General features: G+C 50.6%; 2 protein-coding genes across 6 annotated transcripts in view; one reads left to right on the top strand and one right to left on the bottom strand.

Annotated features, from left to right (window-relative positions):
- Window positions 1-5,129, bottom strand: part of Ube2l3 (ubiquitin conjugating enzyme E2 L3) — a 53,310-nt gene extending 48,181 nt beyond the window's left edge. The window contains exons 1-2 of one of the 5 annotated variants that reach the window (XR_015446279.1): window positions 5,020-5,107; window positions 4,533-4,727 (exon numbers count right to left, since the gene is read on the bottom strand). Coding sequence is in view for 3 of the 5 variants with exons in the window: in XM_087198344.1 (XP_087054470.1) it covers window positions 4,533-4,727; window positions 5,020-5,046 (222 nt within the window). In the remaining 2 variants the exon portion in view is untranslated. Of the gene's footprint in view, window positions 1-4,532; window positions 4,728-5,019 lie in introns of all 5 variants that reach the window. The other 4 variants (XM_087198344.1, XM_004843307.4, XM_087198345.1 and 1 more) reach the window with 4 other exon arrangements.
- A 9,019-nt stretch (window positions 5,130-14,148) lies between these two features.
- Rimbp3c (RIMS binding protein 3C) lies at window positions 14,149-20,637 on the top strand. Its single transcript, XM_004921074.3, is given in 1 exon segment — window positions 14,149-20,637. A coding segment is annotated over 1 exon segment (4,890 nt). The 5' UTR covers window positions 14,149-14,238; the 3' UTR covers window positions 19,129-20,637.
- The last annotated feature ends 1,529 nt before the right edge of the window (window positions 20,638-22,166 follow it).

Genomic DNA, 22,166 nt, shown 5'->3' with positions numbered 1-22,166 from the left:
CAGACCAATTTTACTGGCATGGTATCACATATAAAACTCCCTCTTCCTTTTTCTGAGATGGGGACTCACTATGTTGCCCAGATTGGCCTTGAATGCCTGAGCTCAAACAATTCTGCCTCAACCTCCTGAAGAGACAGAACTAGAGACATTGTGGCCATCTCTTCCTTTACCTCCTAACACAACTACCAGACACAGTCACTGCTCTATAGCATTAATTACCCAACCTGGGGGGAATATAAGCCTTGTACTAGAGCCAGATATGGTGGCATAAACCTGTAATCCCAGCATTTGGGAGGCTGAGGCGGGAGGATCGATGCGAGTTTGAGGCCAACCTGGGCTACAGAGTGAGTTCAAGGGCAGTCTGAACTACATAGTGAAACCCTGTCTCAAAAAACAAAACAGGCTGGGGATTTAGTTCAGTGGTTCTGCCGCCTGCCTCAAAAGCGCAAGGACCTGAGTTGGATCCCCAGTACCAAAAAACAAAACAAAACAAAACCCTGTACTTCTCAAGAGCAAGCTAAGGGCTGGGGATTTAGCTCAGTAGCACCGCACCCATCTCCCAAGCACAAAGTCCTGAGTTTGATCCCTCATGGGGGGGGGGGGCTAGTTCATTGCTGGAAACAATAAACCGCAAGGACCAAACTGTTATTAAACAACTCCTACTCACATGTGCTTATGGACCGAGAAAGCACACCAACATGGAGTTCTGGGTGAAAATTACTTAAATAGCATTAAAAGGATATAGAGATCTCAATTCCTTATCTCAACAGTTATGCCACAATAACTAATAAAATGTTCCTTCCCTTTAAATCTGAATTTCCCCTTTGAGAAAAGCCCTTCTGGGAAGCTGCTCAATTGGAGAGCCCCTAGGGAAGCTGTGTGTAGTGTGAGGCTCAAAGAAATGAAGAGAGCAATTGACTTCCCTAAGCCAGGTTTTGTTTTTGGCTTTGTAGCTATTTTCCTGTCCTGGCTGAAGCAATGGGTGTTATTATCAGTGCTGAATTAGCTGCTTTAAAATGTATTAAATGTTTTATTAACACTGTGATTCTTAAAAGGGGTTCTGAAAAAAAATCTTTCTGGCTAATGCTTTTTGAAATTATGCCTAAAATAACTTCTCAATCTGATATATGCAAATCACTCTACTTTTACTATTGCATTTTACACTATCTGCAGACAGTCTGTTATTACAAAGAATTTTTTTTTGTTTGTTTGTTTGTTTTTTGAGACAGGTTCTCCATCATGTAGTCCAGGATGGCCTTGAGCTCACTGTGTAGCCCCCACTGGCCTCCAACTCATTGCAATCCTCCTGCCTCAGTCTCCTGAGTCCTGGGACTACAGGCATGTGTGGCACCACACCCGGCTAAAAGAAATCAGTTATACCAAGTGTTCTGGAAAAGATTTTATGAGGAAATCTAAAGTTATTCAAAATGTAAATGAGTTGAGTGTGGTGGAGCATGCATTCCTGTAATCCTAGCACTTGAGGCTGAGGCTGGAGTCACAGCTAACTGGGGCTACACAGTGAGTTCAAGGCCAGTCTAAGGTACATAGTGATGCCCTGTCTCAAAAAGAAAAAAGTAATTAATTTGATCATTTAACATGTTTGTTCTGCCTGAGGCACTGTTATAGGCACTAAACTCCAACTTTTCACTATTGAAAATCCCTTTTCCCTTGCAAGCACAAGGACCTGAGTTTGATCCCCGGTACCAAAAAAAAAAAAATCCCTTTTCTGCTAAGCGTAGTGGTGCACACCCACAATCCCAGCATTTGGTAGACTGAGGCAAGAGGACTACAGTGAGCCTGACCTACATAAAGACCCTGTCTCAAACCCTCCAAAAAAAGAAAAAAATCTTTTATTTCCATCTCAAGCATTGAAACACTCTGTTGATCAAACTGCATCATTAAGTTTTCTTTATTTTAAACTAAATTTGAAGACTGATTATTAAAGCCACGGTCAGCATATAGCCAGAAGTCTCCTACCAAACTGAATTTTCATCCTCAACTGAAGAAACTGAACACACTCCTCTACAGCCTTGAAGTAAGAAACAGAGGCAATGTGACAAGTGACATGGAATTTGGGTCTTGGAGCCAGAGAGATTTAGTGCCTCATCTCTTCCTACCACAGTACTATTTCACTGTAGGTAACTCTCTCAATCTACCTAAACCTCACAGTTGCCTCATTTCTAAAAATAAAATAGGGCCGGGGATTTAGCTCAGTGGTTCTGCCACCTTCCTCGAAAGCGTTAAGGACCGGAGTTCGATCCCCGGTACCAATAAATAAATAAATAAATAAATAAATAATAAAAATAAAAATAAAATAACAATATAAAAATAATAATATGACAGTACATTAACTTTGACTCTGAAAACATAAAAAAAGAACTCAGGTAAATAACCTTGTATATTTAGTAAGTACTCAGTTAATGTTATATTTTTTTCTGAGCTCCACTTTTTTGAAAACAAATAATGTAAAAACCATAAATCCCCTCTCAGACTCCAGTGTCTGGGGATTCCAAACTGGGTCAACTGAGCTAGACTAGGGGGATCCCAGAATAAATTAGCTCAAGATCCCTAACTTTAAGGCACTCAGAACCAAGTGTAGGACAGATAAGTCTGGCCACGTCTATGATCCTAGCACTAGGGAGACTGAGGCAGGAGGATTGCCTTGAGTTCCAGGCCAGCCTGGGCTACATGAGTTCAAAGCCAGCCTAAACTGAATTTTGCAGTGAGACCCAGTCTCAAAAAAAGGAAAAAGAAAAGAAAAAAAAAAAAGGAAAGACAAGTCTGTAACACAAATCAGATTTTGACAGTGCTCAAGGAGAAACAAAGAGGGGCCGGGGATTTAGCTCAGGGCTTCCACTGCCTGCCTCACAAGCTCAAGGTCCCAAGTTTGATCCTTGGTACCAAAAAAAAGAAAAGAAAAAAAGAAAGAGAAACAAAGAAAGTGCTATGGTCACACAAAGGAAGAAACAACTCATTCTGATGGGACTGAAGGCTCAGAGTAGCTGGGATTGGAGTTGAACCTAGGACATGCCTGGAAGGGAGAAGTGGGGAGAAGAGCCTTTCTCAGGTGAAGCATACAGAATGTGCAAAGGAAGACCTCATAACAAACAAGTACCATCAGGAGGCTTTGACTGATTGACTGACTGACTGATTGACTGACTGGTACCAGGAATCAAACTCCGGGCCTAGAGCGTGCCAGGCAGGCGCTGTTCTGCTGAGCCACATCCCTAGCCCAGGAGGCTTTGCTTTGACATCACATAGAACTGATCACAGCTCACACTCATCTTCCTTGCTGGGTAGCCTAGGGCAAGCCATCGAATGTCTTCATTCCCGTTTGTCATCACAAAATGGGGATGATAACGTCTTCTTCAAAGGGAGGATTAAACATGATCATGAATATGAAGTACAGAACTACAGAGTAAATGTTGGAAAAACTGTAGCTGTTGGGATTAGGTTTAAAGAGTAGTGGGATACCAAAGGATGGGAGATAACGCTGAACAGGTTGTTTTTAGCCCAAGAAAGTTCTTGCAAGCAAAGAGGTTACAATTAGCTGCTGAGGACACTCCAACCATAGACGTTTTTAACGAGAGAAAGAATTAAATATTTGCTTTAGAAAATGAACTCTGGAGTGCACGAAGGGTAGTCAAGGAAGGAGAGGGCACCTGAGAGAAAGGTGGATGGATTTCAGTAATTTCTCTGAGATTAGGAAGCAAGGCATGCACTCACAAAATCTTTAAAGTTAAATCCACAAGCCTTAACTGATGTCAGCATTTGATGAGTAGGGAAATAAATAATAGTTCTCTCATCTAAGTGAATGGTGTTGTCACTGGCAGAAAAGATGTGGAGGGGTCTGAAGTTTGCTGACTGCTCTTTTGTGCTTACTTCCACTCCAGTTTTATAAAGTTAAACGTCCTCACCAGTCCTTACTGAAAAGAAAGGAAATGTTCTCAGAAAAGGAGGGCTCAGCGGTTTGGACTCCCAAGTTCAACGTCTAGTTCTACCAAGTAGGGCTCTACCTAGCACGAACCTCCCACCTCTTTATCTCCCCCCACGAACTTGATTCTGTGCCTTTATTTCCAGCCGAGTTGCAGCTCACCCGGACTACGTGGTCGCCGACTCACAAATGTTGGTTGACTCTCTAAAACATCAGCAAATCCACTAGTGAACGAACTAAGTCAATTTAGCGCTTGTGTTCCTCACCAAAGGAGCTAATTAGTGAGAAGACACTACAGTGCATTCAAGATCCAAAGTACGAGTACCAAGTTATTTTTATAAACTTTGGCCTGTTTTGATTCGAACGACAGAAGCCAACCCTCACCACCCTCCCAAAATGGCACTGTGCTTCAATAAAAAAAAAAGAGATCGAGATGACTAAGTGGTGGATGGGGAAGAAGACGAGGAAGGAGAACCGAGCCGCGAATGGGGCCGAACCCACGCCTTCCTGGAGTTAAAACTTGCCGGCTGTGAGTCAAGGCGACAGTTTTCTCGGACTTAGCGCAATTTCAAACAACCCACCAACAAACAAACCTAACTCTGGCCGCCGGCCTTCTCCTCCTTCCCTCCCCAGCCCGGGCCGGGCCGGGCTGGGCCTCCGGTCCAGGGCGGGGCGGCTCCGCGGCGCGGGATCTTGTCTGGGGTTCCGGGGCTCTGCACTCGGGCCTTCCCCACGGTGCCGGCCTAGGCTCTTGCCCGCCGAGCCCCGCATTCACGGTGACCCTCCGCCGGAGCTGCGGGCGTCGCGGCAAGGGAAATCTGGTCGTGCCTCGGCAGGAGAGTCACGCGGACGCCCGAGCTGGGCGGAGGGCCGGCGGCGCCCCGGCACGGCCTGCAGCTCCCGCCCAGGCTGCGGCCTAGATGGCCCCGTTAGCTCACTCAGCCCGCAGGCGGCCCGGTGGGACGGAGGGGCCACATAGGGAGGGAGGCCGGGCGACGGCGCCCAAAAGAGTCCCGGGCCCGTTGCGGGGCCCCAGGCCCGGAACGCCGCCCCCCGTCCGACCGGCGCCGGAGAATGGCTTTTACCTTCATCAGCCTCCTGCTGGCCGCCATCTTGGACCTGGTGCTGCTGCTTTCCCAGAATGCATCGCGGCCCGCCTGGCAGCTGAAGCCCCCGCACTTCCTGGAGTGGGGGAGGGGAGGGGGAGGGGAGGGGAGGGGAGGGGGGAGGGACGGGAGGGGGAGGGGGAGGGGGAAGGGAGGGGAGGGGGGAGGGGGGCGGGGGGCGGGGCGCCTACCTGAGCTGAGCCCTTACTTTGTGCTGGTCACAGTGCTGGGGAGGCGTGGGTGAATCTGGATGAACCAGACAGGCAGAGACCTGGCCTTTCTGGAGCGTCCAGTCCGATAGCAGGTACGAAGTGCCTGGCACGTAGTAGGTGCACAATAAATATTGGTTGTATAAAATAGTTGAATAACCAAAATTATTTCAGGTACTGCTAAGTGCTATGATGAAACAAAATCGCTGATGAAAAGGTGACTATGGAGACCTACTTTTCAATGGGAGATCTGGAAAGATTCCCTGAAGAAACAGCATAAATAAAAATACCTGACACTGGGCCGGGGATTTGACTCAGTGGTTTCGCCGTTTCGCCGCCTGCTGCGCAAGTGCAAGGACCGGAGTTCGATCCCCGGTACCAAAAAAAAAAAAAAAAAAAAGCTGACATTGAGCCAGGTGGTGGGGCACACCTATCTATAATCCTAGCACTCAGCAGGTTGAGGCAGATTCCTGGGAATTTGAGGCCAGCTTGGACTACATAGTGTAAAGTCAGTCTGAACTACACAGGGAGACCTTGTCTCAAAAAACAAAACAAACAGGGGCTGGGGATTTAGCTCAGTGGTTCCGCCACCTGCCTCGAAAGCGGTCCCGAGTTCGATTCCCAGTACCAAAAACAAAAAACAAAACAAAAAAGGCAACACTGGAACCTACTAAGTACCAGCTCCCCCCCCCCTTTTTTCTGGTACCCAGGATCGAATTTGGGTCCTTGCGCTTGCGAGGGAGGTGGCAGAACCACTGAGCTAAATCCCTGGCCCTACCAGGCCCCCTTTTAACACTGTCATCTTTAATACTCAAAACCACCCTGTAATATAACCATATTACTATTAACTTCCCCATGTGGCAAGAAACCAACATGCAGAAGGCCAAATGCTTGAATAAAGTCATACAGGTGATAGACATGGGAGTCCTGTAGAAAACTTAGGGGGACAGTTTTCCTCTGGGTGCTGTGAGAGGCCTCTGGTGGACATGAGTATGGATGACATGGCCAAAGGCTACCTTTAAGGAAAGTGCTCTGATTGGAGAATGGGGTATGCAGCTGGGTAGGGGGATAAGAAAGGGAACAGAAGTTACTCGGAAGCCATAATCCAAGCAAGAGGTCATGGTGGTTTGGACCACAGGTGGCAGTGGAGGTAGAGAGAAGGGGACAGCTTCAGGAACATTTAGGCCTTAAGAGTTTCTAGCTGGAAAAAAAAAAAAAAAAGAGTTTCTAGCTGAGCATGGTGGCTCACACCTGTAATCCCAGTACTCAGAAGGCTGGGGTTGAACTTGTGACCCTCTTGCCTCACTTCTCAGACTTCTGAGATTACGGGCATGCACCACCATGCCCAGTTTGAATAACTTTTATTGTAGTATATTGTTATAATTCCTCTATTTCATTATGAATTACTGTTAATCTCTTACTGGACCTAACTTGTAAATTAAATTTAGTTATGTGCCATTTAACAACATTTCAGTCAATCATATCAACTATTATGTGCAGTTTCCAGCACCCACTAGGGGTATTAGAATATATCCAGTTCAAAAGCAGGGGACTACTGTACCTCCACATGGTGCCAGTACACTGCTCAAACATTTGTGAAACTCTACCAGGTCCCTAGAGTCATGGGGGACTAGGAAACCAGGGGCCTGACTTCATGGTCCTACTGTGAGCACAGGGCCTGCCCTTTGTAGGCCCAGATCCAAGAAAGAAAACAATTTTATTGGCAACTGCTTCCTTCTGTTGAGACCCACAAAGGAAGACGGACCCTTCCCCTGAAAAAATTCCAAGCCAGCTGAGGAAGCACAATCCAGACTTTTGACCTTGACGTGCAAAGGTGGGACTGGGAAAAGCTGAATGCCAAGGACTACTTAGTTACAGCATATTCCTGCAACCTCACCACCATCCTTCAAGATAACTCCATTGTACCCACTTTTTGCAGGTGGCCAGCTGAGGCTCTGAGCATCAGGGTGCCATTGCTATACAAGCACACAGTTAATGTAGCCAGGCTCCATGGAAAAGTTGTCCTGCCTTTGGGGTCTACGCCGTCTTCTAAAACCTTCACTGCTTCCAGGACCAAGGCTGACTTCTAGTCACGTCAGCTACCCTCCTCTCAGCCAAACCTTGTTCAATCATAGCTGGCCTTCTGTGCCACCTCCCAGGCCTTCTATCAGAAGAGACCTCTCCTCTTCCTCTTCCTCTGGGACTCCAGGCCCTTTGCTCAAACCTATCACATGGAGAGAGGGCTCCTTCCTCCAATCAGCACAGGGCCCCAGGTGCTCACCCTTGGGCATCAGGCCCAGGTCCAGAGAGGGAGATACACAGGTAGCATCTGCTCCCTGGGGGACCACAGCCTCCTAGGGAGGTGCTAAGAAGAATGACAGAGGGTGGCAAGGTATTGGTGAAGTGTGCAGGGCCTGACAGAGCTGAGGGAGAGGCCAGAGATGGAAGTAGTTCCCTAGTAGGTGAGGAGATAGGGAAAAGAAGGTGCCTCTGGGGAGGTGAGAAATAGGCAGTGGATGCTCAGACCTGTTAGGGCCAACTGGGCACCAGACTTATGTACCCACTGCAGAATTCACTGGCAGGACAGAGCAGTGCTATGATGTTCTGTCTGACAGAAGCAGACACTGAGCCCCCGGGAATGTGGCTTGCCCTGGTCACCCAGCTAGAAAGCCGGGTTCCAGGAGTTAGGCCCCCATGTGCAGCATGCTGGTAAGGCTCTGCCTTCACCTCCCCATGCCACCCTGAAGGCCACCCCCCCACACACACCTCCCTCCCTTGCCACAACCAGTGCTCCAGCCTCACTACGTTCCCCACGTTTGCCCACATGGCTCCCTTTGCCTGGGTGCCTTTATCCATCTGGCAAGTGCTATTCATGCTTCAAGAGAGCCCACCACGTTCCCTTGCTCAGGTAACTGAGGCTGTACACTGGGCCCAGGCGAGCAAACGCACTCAGCCTTCCACTGATGCCCCACTGCCCTCTGCAGTCAGCTGTGGAGCCAGCCCTATTGATAGAGGAAGAGACAGAGGTGCAGGCTGTTAACCACTTTCTCGGCTGGCTGGCTCATCAGAGGATCAAGCCCAAGTTTGCTTCTGGGCTGTGAGGGCCAAACCAAGGTCTAGATTTGGCTGACCTAAAGGACTCCTTTCGCCCTTTCTCTTTCCCACCCACCCTTCTTTCCTTCTCCCCTCACTTCTTGCCCCCTTTCCTTCTCTCCTTTTCCTTCCTTCTTCTCTAGTCTCTGATCTCAGCAAATGAAGAACTTAACACATTGTAAAACCGCACATGGTGGTATATGCCTGTACTTCCAGCACTCAGGAAGCGGAGGCAGGGGGATTGTCACAAGTTCAAGGCCACCCTGAACTACATAGCAAGACCCTGTCTCAAAAAAAAAAAAAAAAGGAAAAGAAATCAACACATAGCTTGACTCCCTAACTTATGCTCTGACCAAACTGAGTGCTCAATAAACACTTGATTAATTGTCCCCTAACCTAGAGTTATGGCTAAATAGGACAACTGGTCATTTTCACTGGTGCCTGTGAGTCAGAGGGCAGTCTCATGCAACAGGCTACCGAGGGAAGACAGTGATGGGAAGTGGTCTGAGTGGGAGAGAAATGGAGGTGCCAAAAGGTGAGAGATGGGTCTGTGGCACTACCAACAGCAGCAAGGTTCTCAGAAGGCAGCAGCCACCTGTCCTAAGGCTGAGGGTTATAACAACAGGTAGCCTTCCACAGCCAGCAAGGGAAGCTCTGTTAGCCCAGTCTTGGGTCACATAAACCTGGACACAAGTTCTTGTGTGACCCTGGGCAGTTTCCTGAGGTGGTGGGGACAGTGCCAGCCTCCCTGGGTGTAGTGAGGATTGGGTGAGGCAGATGAAGTGCTGGTGGGAAGGGGCTGGCTACCTGTAAAGAGAAATAATGTGTGGGAGGGAGCTGAGCCAAGGCTGCTAGGGCAAGAGACCAGCTCAGTGGCCCACCCAGATATCTGGAAGCTGGTGCGTGTGCTGCCTCTCCCTGCCCAGGAGGACATGGATCAGCCAGGACAGCTGCAGGGCCCAGAAAGTGGGGGTGGAGAACACTTTCCCCCTGCAGCTGTCCAGCCCCTTTCGCGGGGGGCAGTCAGTGTTGAGGGTGGAATGAACTCAACTGGGTGAGGTCTGGCTGAGTGACCCTCCCTCTGAGCTTTAGTCCTCCCTGTTTGCCCCAAGTGAGGACCATGACAAGATGGTAAAGTATCAGTATCAGAAAAGGTATGGGTCTGCCCTGGGAAGAGGGGTTGGGGCTTTGCAGTTCTATTCCCTCTGCCTAAAATTCCCCTGGACAGTCCTCATGCCCTCTCCTTCCACACCAGCTCCTTTGTCTCCTCCCCCAGGAAGCCTGTTCTGAGAAGGCCCTGCACCTCATTCCTCACCCATAGCACTTGCCCAAGTTCCAATTTTACTATGTTCCTTTGTGATGTTTCAGCACCACAGAGCAGTGCCAAGATGACAGACTAGGACACTGAGGCTCTAAGAAAGTGGCTTTCCCTGTGTAACCCAGCTAGGAAGCCAGATGGACCATCACGTCCATGGACCTTTCTCTGTCTTCTCCTGTCACGTACTTATGAAGCATCTGCCATGTGCCAGGTATGGTTCCAGAGGAGGCAGCCAAGAATAGACAGAAGTACATCAACACAGGTAAGGAAGTGGGAGGCACAGTGGGGCTACTGGGGCTCCAGGGTTGGCAAGTATAAAGCCTTCCTGGGTCCCTCAAGATGAGCCTGTGCCCCTCCCTGAGGCCAGGTGAGCTCTGTCAAGCTCTGGGCTTTGCCTGGCAGGGGAGGGATGTAAGCCAGTTCACCAAGGATCCCAGACCCCATGGCCCAAAAGGTCTGGGACTATGAAGAGTGACAATAGGGGATGCAGGGCTGCCAATATGAGGGGAGCACATTGCTTTCTCTCAGAGTTGGCAGAATGATGAGGTCTTTGGGTGAAGTGTGTGTGTGTGTGTGTGTGTGTGTGTGTGTGTGTGTGTGTGTATGCGCATAGTAAACAGAAGGCCTCTAACCAGGGGTTTTGAAACTTGTTTCAAATAGAATAACTTGGGCCGGGGATTCAGCTCAGGGGTTTCGCCACCTGCTTGCACAAGCGCAAGCACCCGAGTTTGATCCCCGGTACCAAAAACAAAAACAAAAAAACAAATAGCATAACTTTCTCCCTCTCTCTCTTGCAATAGCATAACCCTTTATGAAACCAAAGTCCTCCTTGGAACCTTATAAATGACACTAACAATTGGATCTGCTCACTGAGGCAAGTAGGGCCAGTGTCTCCTCTTCAGTTGCCAACATATCCCCTCCCCACAGACCTATAAACAGACATATAGTATTTCCAAAACATCCTGGAGCCCTAAGGAATCCAGTTTGAAAACCACCCATGAGGGTTGGGGATGTAGCTCATTGGTAGAGTGCTTGCCTACCATGAGCCAGGCTCTGGGTTCAATCCCTAACGCCATAAATGATAATACTAATTTAAAAAGAAAAAGCTAGGCATGGTGGTGCACACCTAAAATCCCAGCATTCCAGGAGGCTGAAGCAGGAGGATCACTAGTTTAAGGGCAAGCCTGGGCAACTGAGTGACTTTGCAAGACCCTGTCTCAAAAAATAAAATAAAATAAAACAAAATGCTAGGGATACTCAGTACAAAGGCCCCAAGTTCAATCTCCAGTGCCACAGTCAATCAATAAATAACAAAAAAGAAAAGAAAACCACCCATGTGATCCACCCCTTTCATTTTATTTAGCTATTTATTTATTCAGTTATTTTGTAGTATCAGGGATTTAACCCAAGGCCTTTTCACTGAGCTATATTCTCAGCCCCTTTTATTTTTTTAAAAAAGTGGGGGTTTTTTTTGAGAAGGGGATACAGGGTCTTTCTGTGTAGTCCCGTCTAGCCTTGAACTCATTAGATAGCTCAGGCTGGCCTCAAACTCACAGCAATCTGCCTTACCTCAGCCTTCCAAGTACTGGGATTACAGGTATGTGCAGGATAACCAAAAAAGAGAGAGAAAGGTTGAGTGGAACCCACTACCCAACATACTTGAACAGACTCTTGATATTCATTGGGGCTTTAGACTTCTCATCTTTAAACTGGTTTATGTAATCCCAGCACTTGGGAGGCTGAGACAGTAGGATTGCTGTGAGTCTGAGGCCAGACTCAGCTATATAGTGAGTTCAAGGCTAGCCTGGACCACATAGCAAGACCCTGACTCAAAATAAATACATAAACTGGTTTAAATAGATAAGCCAGGAATGGTGGTACACACCTGTCATCCCAGCACTTTGGGACTCTGAGGCTGGAAGATGGCAGGTTCAAGCCCAGGCTGGATGATTTAGTAAGGCCCTGTTTCAAAACAAAAAATTAAAAGGGGAAAAGGGGGCCGGGGATTTAGCTCAGTGGTTCAGGCGCCTGCCTCGCAAGTGCAAGGTCCCAAATTCAATCCCTGGTACCAAAAAAAACACACAAAAAAACTGGGGATGTAATTCAGTTTGAAGGCTATGAGTAAAAGCAACAACAACAACAATAATAATAGAAAGGCCAGGGATTTAGTTCAGTTGCACTGCACCTGCCTGGGAAGCACAAGGTCCTGAGTTTGAGCCCCAGTACCAAATAATAATAATAATAATAATAATAATAATAATAATTAATGATAGACACAGAACACAGCACATAGTAAATGCTGGGTCCATGGCATTATTTTTGTGTAGGGTGAGGTTGGCAACCCAGGCATGAGGGAACCACACATGCAAAGAGCCAGAGGCATTTGAGTCAGGGGTCTGGAATAGGTTTGTGAAGGTCCAGGCCAAGCCCTAGATGAGATCTTACACAGACCTTGGAGCTGCCACTACCTGGGACTGTGTTCCTCCACTCCTAGGACATATGCATTGTGTAGAAGCAACCTGTTGGGGTCACTCAGCTCGAAAACAGCATGGCCTGGACGGAAACCCAGGTTTCTAATGCTTTCTGCCTGCTGTGAGACATCCAGAGTGAGTCTCTGGGTGTGCAAATAGTGTCTGTCCTACCTCCACATGACAGCTCTACCCAGCCTCAACAAAAATCCCTGCCTTAAAGACCTCAGTTTCTCTCACCAGGAAAAAGGAACTTAATGGTGATGGATGCCTATAATCCCAGCACTTGGGAGGCTGAGGCAGAAAGATCTCCAGGAATTCAGGGCCAGCCTGGGCTACATAGTGAGTTCAGGGCCAGCCTGAATTACATAATTTAACACTGTCTCAAAAAATAAAAACAAACAGGGCCAGGGATTTAGCTCAGTGACACTGTGCCTGTCTTGAAAGTGCAAGGTCCTGAGTTTGATCACTGGTACCAAAACAAAAAATAAAAAAATAAAAATAAAAACAAACAAAAAAGGGACTCAGACTAACATGAGCTGACAACCAGGGTTTCTTGCTCTATTGTGTTCTGAGTACCATGCTCTCTCACTTTAGCGAACAATCACACACAGAGGACATGGGTGCTCAAAGAATTCTGGGGGTTCACACAGCACGGAAGAGAGCTGCATTATGAACCCATTTTACAGATGAGAACATGGAGAGCATGGCAATGCCACAAGAAGCTGAAGGTCTGTTGGAGTCTAATAGCTCAACAGCTTGAATCACCAGCTACTGTGTCCCTTGGAAGGTTGTAGAAGGCTCTCTAGCCTCACTGTCTCCAGGGAAGTAGCATATGAACTTTAGAGGGTCCTACAGAGGCCTCTGGCTTTATCTTTCAGGAGCAGCAACCCTGGGCACTCATGGGCCGGAATAAGGAATGGGCTGTGCTCCCAAGGTGTGGTGGAGGGCAGCAGGTCAATTCTCCCACATCTTGGGTGCCTCTCTGTCTGATGGCCCTGTGCCTCTATTTGACCATTCTCTGCCTGCAGCTTTGAAATGTGAGAAAGACTGGAGAGGGGTCCTCACAGCTGACCCTGAGCTGGAGCAAGTTGGAAACTGGACATCTATGGATTCTGGAGGCAGAATTTACAGATTTGAATCTCTCCTTACGTACTCCCAGGCTGTGTGACCATGGAGGGTTCTTTATCTTTGGGAGCATCCCTCCTGGATGATAGTAAAGATGAATGAAGAAAATGCAAGTCAGGAGAGGTAGCTCAGTTGTCAAGCTCTTGCCCAACATGCACTTCCCGTCTCAGCTGGCACCACACCCAAGTGTATGGCTTGAGATAGCTCATCTGTAAAAAGGGCATACTTTCGTTTTGTTTTGTTTTGTTTTTGTTTCTGAGACAGGGTCTTGCTATGTAGTGCAGACTGGCCTTGAACTCACTACGTAGCTCAGGCTGGCATTAAATTTTCCGCAATCCTCATCCTTCAGCCTTCCAAGTCCTGGGATCACAGGTGTTTACCACCATGCCTGGCTAAGAGGTTTCAGTAGATAATCTAAGTATGTACTCAGTAACTCTTGGAAGAGTAGGGACAGTGGAGTCGATATCAGAGGCACTTGCCTACAGTTAGGGGATCAGGGCTCAACTCTAAGTCTAGGCATATCCTGCTGTAGTTCCCAGCTACCTAGATCAAACATACTACCTGACCCCTGGCAGGGCCAGATCAAGTCTGCCTACATCCCATTTGAGACCCACACACCTTCTAGGCCCAGGAGCAGTGTCCATGCTTTCCATGAGACACCTTGGCCTGGAAGGGATTGCACAGTGCCTAGGGGAGTGTCCTGGCTGCGTCAAAAAGACCGCATAGCAGGAAAGGTGTGGGGACAGAAAGATATGGGAGGGTCAGGGACCACTTTGAGCGGGTATAGGGAGAGCTCAGCCCCAGCCTAGACAACCGCGACAAGGGGGTGGGGGAACATACCCCGAGGAGGAAGGGGCTCGAGGAGACAGCCAGGGGGCGCCGGAAGGGGCGCGCGGGGCGGTTGGCCTCGGCCGGGGCGGCAGCCGTTGGCGAGCTGCGGCCTGCCAGGCGAGGTCAGGTGTCTGGCCGGGCTTCAGCCACAATGACCGAGGACTCACCCACCCCCTTGGGTGGCAGCCGCACGTCACCCAAAAGGCTAGGAAGCCCCGGCCAGGCGGCAGCAGTCCTGGAGGAGCAGAGGCGAGAGCTGGAGAAGCTTCGGGTCGAGCTGGAGGAGGAGCGCGCGCGCGGGCGAGCCGAGCGGCGGCGCTTCACGGCCGAGGCACGCCGGGTGCGGGAGGCGGCAGAGCGGGAGCGGCAGCAGCTGGCGGACCACCTGCACTCCAAATGGGAGGCACAGCGCTTTCGGGAGCTGCGGCAGCTGCAGGCGGAGGTGCAGCGGGAGCGCGAGGCCGAGATCCGGCAGCTGCTGCGCTGGAAGGAGGCCGAGCTGCGGCAGCTACAGCAGCTGCTGGGCCGTGAGCGCGACGGCGTGGTGCGCCAGGCCCGCGATCTGCAGCGCCAGCTGGCCCAGGAGCTGGTGAACCGCGGCTACTGCAGCTGCAGCGGGACGCCCGAGGTCCCCGCCGAGCAGTGCCGCTGTCGCCTGCAAGAAGTGCTGCGGCAGCTTCGCTGGGAGACTGACGGCGAGCAGGCCGCGCGCATCCGCCACCTGCAGGCGGCGCTCGACGTGGAGCGCCAGCTGTTCCTCAAACACATACTGGAGCACTTTCGCTGGCAGCCCCCTTTACCAGGGCCTCCCGACCCCCAGGCCGATAATTCCTCGGAAGAGCCACTCCTCGAAACTGCCAAAAGTGCTCGCCGCACCCTAAAGCCCCCCCTTCGACTTGGGGCCTCCGCCGCGGTCCGCGTTCGCTCCCGCTCTTTGGAGAGGTTCCCGGAGGCGCGCTCCGGCTCCCCTGATGGCAGGCTCCCCGCGCGCGCCAGCTCCCTGGATTTCTTGGCGAAGGCTTCTTGCTGCTCGCTCTACAGCACGCTGAGTTGCCCCAAGGCCTCCGAGTCTGAGGCGCCAGCATCCTCGACAGACACCTTTGTCGCGGGCTCCCCAAATTCCTCGCCGCCTAGGTCACACAGAAAACCAAAAGACCCGCGCGGAGGAGAAGGCTGTGGAAACCAGCCCCCAGAAGGTCTGACGCCCTCACCGCTGGGCCGCAACTACTGTGCACTGGTGAAGCGGAACTCGGAGCTGAGCGAAGCGTTGCAGAGGCTGGCACGCTGCTGCTCGGAACTGCGCGAAGATAACCTGCAGCTGCGGCGCGGTGGCGGCCCACGCGAGGACGAGAAGGTGAAACGGCTCAAGATGAAGCACGCGGAGCTGGCAGGCCTCGCACAGCGCCTGGAGGACCGTGCCCGAAAGCTGCAAGAGACCAACCTGCGAGCGCTGAGTGCGCCCGTGCTAGGCGAGAACCGAGCCGGCCTGGAGCTGTGCCAGGCCCTTGCCCGCCAGCGCGCCAGGGACTTGTCAGAGCAGGCCAGCGTGCTGCTAGCCAAAGACAAACAGATCGAAGAGCTGAAGCAGGAGTGCCACCTGTTGCAGGCGCGCGTAGCCACCGGCCTAGACAGCCCTTCGCATCCTGCAGGGGGCGTCCCTCATGCGCAGCGGCTCAACTTCAGCGATTTGGACCGGCTGCAGCGCGAGTCCCAGCGGGAAGTTCTGCCCCTACAGCGGCAATTGACGCTGCAGCAGGGCAAGGCATGCGCCCGGTCAGAAGTGACAAGCCAGAGCCCACACTGCGAGGAGTCACGACGCCGGGTGCAGGCACTGGAGCGCGAGTTGGACGCAGAGCGGCGCAATTCCAAGGCTTTGAGCGTGCAGGCTGCGGCGGCACAGAGGCACGGCGAGGAGGCAGAGGCACAACTGCAGGCAGCGCTGTGCAAGGGCGCCTGCCTGACGGAGGAGAACGAGCGACGGCAGGCCCAGTCCCACTGGGTGCGAAAGGTGGCTGGCGAGAAAAGCGACGTACACGGGCAGCTGGGCCGCGCGTGCCAGGAGCGCGACGCCGCCGGCCTTCTGGCCGAGCAGCTGCTTCAACAGGCGGCGCTCGGGCAGAATAGGCAGCAGCAGCTGCAGCACGACCTGCAGAAGGCCCTGAGCGACCTGCAGGCTGCCAGGAAGGAGTTGAAGACATTGCAAGATCAGCTTGGCCATCTTCCCGAGCAGCCACAGGAGGCCACCCAAGCCCTGGTGTCCCAAGCCACAGGTGGAGGAAGGCACAAGTTCCAGTCACAGGCTGAAGACTGTGCACCATCACAGCCTACCAAAGAGCAGCCTCCTGTTTGTCCCACCCTGCAGGAAGGTCCAGTTCCCCTTGGGGAACCAGCTAGTTCCCTCCTTGTGTCAGACAGAGTCCCTGCCAACCAGCATCTGGACTCCAGGTGTCAAGCCAAGAAAACCAGCTCCCAGTCTACCTCCTTCTCTGAGGTGGAGTCCATGTGGGCCACTGTGCCATCTTGCCTTACTCTGGATGTGGACACAGCCAGTGAGGTGGATGATCTGGAGCCAGACAGTGTATCTCCCTCACTGGAAGTGAGGGACCCTGAGGCACCCTCTACCTCCAAGCTCAAGATCTTCCAGGCTAGATATAGCTACAAACCATTTGAGGGACCCAATGAGCATCCTGAGAGTGAGCTACCCCTCACAGCTGGGGATTATGTGTATGTCTTTGGGGATTTGGACAAAGATGGTTTCTATGAAGGGGAGCTTGAGAATGGCCAGCAGGGGCTGGTGCCCTCCAACTTGTTAGAACAGATTCCAGACAGCCCCTACCTAAGCAACCTGTCTCCCAGGTCACTTGAGTCCCCAAATCACTTAGGCCCCACCATACTACCTGTTGGACAGAGTAAAGCCTCAAAGGAAGCCAGCTTATTACTTGGGGAGGGCCAGGGATCAGTGGATAGAGGGCCAGGCCAGGTGGGAAGAGAGGGTTCCAAAACAGAAAAGGCAATAGAGAACTTAGAGATCAAGAAAGAGTCCTGCTGGCTGGACTCATCACAGAATATTCAAGAGCAGAGCTTCTGCATACCCTGTCTGGGGACCAAAGGATTGCCCTTTGTGGGCCCTACGCAACTGCATTTGCAGAGAGTCACAGCCACATCTGCTGAAATCGCCTGGGTCTATGGCAGTAGCAGACACCCCCATGTGGTGTACCTTGATGACCAGGAACATGCCCTGACCCCCTCAGGTGTGAGCTGCTACACCTTTCAAGGCCTACATCCTGGCACACAGTACCAGGCTCAGGTGGAGGTGGAGGTGGGGCTGCCCTGGGACTTGGAGCAGGTGTCCTGGGAAACGGTGTCCTCCACCATTACCTTCAACACACCCTTAGCAGGACCCCCAGACCCTCCACTGGATGTGCTGGTGGAGCACCATACCTTGCCAGGCTTCCTAGTGGTCACCTGGATCCCTGTGACCATTGACTCAGCTGGATCCTCCAATGGAGTGCAAGTCACTGGCTATGCTGTGTATGCAGATGGACTCAAGGTTGCAGAGGTCACTGATGCCACTGCTGGGAGCACTCTGTTGGAATTGTCCCAGCTACAGGTACCCCTAACATGCCAGAAGCTCTCAGTGAGAACCATGTCACTGTGTGGTGAGTCTCTGGATTCAGTGCCGGCTCAGATCCCTGAGGACTGCTTCATTTATGACTTATTACCAGAGATTCCTCCCTTGAGCAACACCTGTGGTGACCCATTCTCCTTCAGAGTCACCTTCCCCATCTACCATCAGAAGATGGTGCTGGCTTCTTTGAATACCAGAGTGGGCCCTCACTCCCCTGAGAGCTGTGGGGAACCTCAGGCCAAGTTTCCAGAAGTACTGCCTGAAGAACCCCTGAGGAAGCACCCCCCATTGTCCAACCTGAGCTCAGAAGAAGCTGGCAAGCAAGCCCAAGGGCCCACAGAGGTCCAGAAGGGCTGCAGAAAGGACCTGCCCTTTCAGAAGAGTCCCCAGAACCACAGGCCACTTCCGCCCAGTGGCCAGTCTGTGATAGAGGAAAACCACTATGGGCACATGAACACCAGCAAAGGCTCATCTCCATGCTTCAACCATCTGTCCCCTAAGTGTGGGCCCAGGAAAGAGCTGTGTCAGGAGAAGGCTGCCCATGAGAAGGCTCTTAGGCAAAAGCAAGATGCCCAAGTGTCCACACCTTCCCAGCAGGGCACCAGCCAGCAGTATGCAGCTGACTCCTATAACATATTGGAGGAGGAGATGATCTTGGCTCCTTGGTACACAGGGACGCAAGAGCAGAAAGAGAAGCTTGGGCCCCAGTGCAGGCAAGGACAGGCTCTGGTGGGCAAGAAAGAGTGCCAGCTCTGTGAGCCCACCTCCATGCTAGATCCAGCTCCATCCAACAAGGTCATTAAGATGTCTTGAGGTGGTCCCCCACAGCTAGGGCCAGAGGCCAACACTCCAGCCAGGATATTTGTGGCCCTCTTTGATTATAATCCCCTAGCAATGTCTGCCAACCCCAAAGCTGCAGAGAAGGACCTAGCCTTCCAGAAAGGTCAATTTCTGAGAGCATGGGGTTCTCAGGACCCCTATTGCTTCTACCATGCCGAGTGCAATGGACAAGTGGGCAATATCCCTGGGCACCTGGTGGCTGAGGTGGAGGTGGGCACAGAACAGCCTGACAGGAGGTGGCATTTGCCAGCACAAGGGCACCTGCCTTCTGTGGACCACCTTGAGGACTTTGAGGGGCCCACCAGGCCCCAGGTTTCCTTCCTCAGGCCCCAAGGGAACTCCAGGGGACCTGCACTGTGGACCCCAAAGACCATGATGGTGGCTCTGGACTATGATCCCAGGGATAGGAAAGCAGGGAGCAGGGCAAAGGGAAAATTGGCTCTGAGGGCTGGGGATGTAGTCACTGTCTTTGGGCCTGTGGATGATAAGGGATTCTATTATGGTGAGTTGGGTGGCCACAGAGGCCTGATCCCAGCCCACCTGCTGGATGACTTATCTGTCCACAGAGAGTGAGCAAGGCTTGCTGCAGGAGCAGTAGCCTCTGGCTGCCCACACCCTCGGAAGGAGAAGCAAGCACGTACACCCTCATACAGCATCCCTCCTGGCCACCTCCTTAAGCAACATTTGCTCCAGGCACCACTGTGTTCAGCTGATGGCATGCCAGGTGTTCCCATCCTCAGAAAGCAGCAGGGTTTGAATCTGAGTTGAATTGTTTCCAAAAGAAAACAAAGCAGGCTGATGTCTGAGAGTTTCAGAGTCAAGGATGACTATGATACTTATTTGGACAAGTGCCTTTTTCTGGGGGAGAATATGTGTTTTCTTTAACAGGTTAACATTCTTTGTGTATTGCCTTGAATGAAAATCTCAAGAAAAGTCTGCATCTTAAAAAAAGGAATCAGAATGTTATTTTTCTATTTTACATTCAACCCTTCATTAAAATGTTCATAGAAAAAAAATAGAATAATTTAGAAGTTAAAACACAGCTAAGGGGAACATGAACTCACTTCTTCCCTCAGTCTCCTGCCCAGTGGATCCTCAAGGTTATAGAAATGTTTTCCTGGCTGGAGAAGAGAAGGTATATCCTTACTCTTGAAGGTGGGGGCTGCTGGTCTGGGCACAGAGTGTCCAGCTAAGAGCCAGAGCTGAGAAACAGGGCCTCAAAGTCTCTGCCCGGTCAAATCTTCCCTAAAGGCCCCCCTGTGCTGAGACTGCGTTGCTGGTAGGCCTTTTGTGGATAGGTGGGGTCTCCCAGCTAGGAATCCCATGGTGGTAGCTGTCTGTTTTCCCAAAATGCTTTGTGAGGAATCCCCTTGGGATTTCCTTAATTGCCCCATTTTACAAGAGCAGGCTGGGTCTGGTGCCGCACACCTGTGTTCCCAGTACTTGGAAGGCTGAGGCAGGAGGATTGTAGTGAATTTGAGGCCAGGTTATGCTACGTAGTGAGTTCAAAACCAACCTGAATTACATAGCAAGACCCTACCTCCAAAACCCAAAGCAAATTAAAACAAAAATACAAAACAAAAGCAGAAGACCCTACTGAGGCTCAGAGGGTTCCCCCTACATCTAAAGTCAGACTTTAGAGGAGAAAAGAATGCAGAATGCCTTCTGGAGTGTGGCCACAAATGTTGGGAAGCAGCCCTGGAGCAGAAGTATTGGAGCTACCAGCTGGTTCCATGGTAGGCTGGTAAATTGGGGCAACAGGGTTATTGTCCCTGGGACTGAAACTGGGAATAGGAAAGGGGAGGCCCAAATGCTGTCCCAACCTAGCACACTTAGGGTTGCCTTAGCCCCAACACAGACTCTCTGGGGAGCCATGGTGTGCACACACTACTTACTATTTGTGAGCTGAAGGCTTCAGACCTCAGCAAAGGGAGAAACTGACCTCAGTCCCTGTGTATTGAGGGTCACTATTGTCCCCTCTCATCCTCACAATGACTGGCAAGAAAACTGACTCAGACAGGCTCTGTGACTGGCCTGGGGAGGAAACTTAGACGAGCTCAGGCTTTTGGACTTCATCTCCAACCCTTGAGGACAGCTACCACCTCTCCTTCTTTGAGGCCAGTGAGCACAGCTGAGAATAATACTTCTCACAATTGCTTTTAAAAAGTGTAAAATTCATGCTGTGTGTGGTGGTCTGGTTTATAATTCCACTCTGGGAGTCTGAGCCAGGAGGATCACCCAGCATTGCCCCAGCAGGCCAATTTAGTGACTTAGTGAGACCTTGCCTCAAAATAAAAAATAAAATAGAGCTGAGGATGTAGATCAAGTGAAGGCCTTGTGTTCAATCCCCAGTATCTCCTGCCACCTCCAAAACCCCTGTGAAATATAAAACTTAACCATTGTAGGCCAGGGGTATAGCTCAGTGATAGAGCCTTTGTCTAACATGCACAGAAGCACTTGCCAAAAAAAAAAAAGAAAGAAATCATCCTTGCAACCCTTTTGTTTTTCGATGCTAGAGCTGAAACCCAGGGCCTCTCCACATGCTAGTCAAGCACTCTACCACTGAGTTACATCCTCAGCCCCAAAGCCCTTTTAAGGTATACAGTTGAGTAATGTTAAATATGTTCATACCACTATGCCACAAATCTCCAGAACTCTCTTTTTCACCTTGCAAATCTAAAGCATATCCACTAAATAATGCCTGATCCCCTACCCAGCTTCTGAGATGGAATTACCTTCGGGGCTTCAATTATTCTGTCCCAGGGTACTTCTAGTCATTTCTGGTACACTGGGGAAGGCAGTGTCCTTCCTCTAACAGGGTTGTTACATATGAGGAACCAAAATGACATCCTATTTTTACTTTTTCTTTCTGGTGCTATGGACTGAACCTAGGGCCCTGAACATGCTTTACCACTGAACTATAGCCCTGGCCTCACTACTTTCTGTCTCTATGATTTCGACTATGTACTTCATATGAGTGAACTCATACAGCATCTTCTTTTTGTTACTAGCTTATTTCACTGAGCGTGATATCCTTAAGTTTCATTCCTGTTGTAGCAGGTGTCAGAATTTCCAAGGCTGAATAACATTCTGTTGTTTATCTATTCACCTGTTGGTGGACATTTGGTTTCCTTTCACCTTTTTAGCACTTGTGAATAATGCTATCAGGAACATAATTATACCAATATCTCTTCTTCACAGTCTTTCAAATCACCAGATCCCTGGTGAGTCCATAATCCAGAATGATCTCTGAGAATAAAGAGCCACCCATTCAAGAACTGCTTCTGTAGGAGAGGACAGCCTGGCCCCTGGAGGCTTATGGGTACTAGGTTGGGGCATTGGAGGACTGTTCATTGACTATGGGATGGGGATGAGTATAATTCCCACATATCAAAAGAGCAATGACAATTTAGCAATATAATAGAAACTGTAATTCACACACTTACAGAATTAAAAACAAGGAGCCAGGTATGGTGGCATATACCTGTGATTGCAGCACTCAGGAGGCTGAGCCAGGAGGATCACTGTGAGCTCAAGGCCAGCCTGGGCTACATAGTGACATAGTGAGTTCAAGGCCAGTCTGCACTACAAAGCAAGACCCTGTCCTGAAG

This window comes from Heterocephalus glaber, unplaced genomic scaffold, assembly GCF_053883595.1.
Source record: "Heterocephalus glaber isolate CG9 unplaced genomic scaffold, H.glaber_assembly_v1.0 deba00001687, whole genome shotgun sequence".
Classification (NCBI taxonomy): Eukaryota; Metazoa; Chordata; class Mammalia; order Rodentia; family Bathyergidae; genus Heterocephalus; species Heterocephalus glaber.
This window is presented reverse-complemented; position numbering and strand designations above follow the sequence as displayed.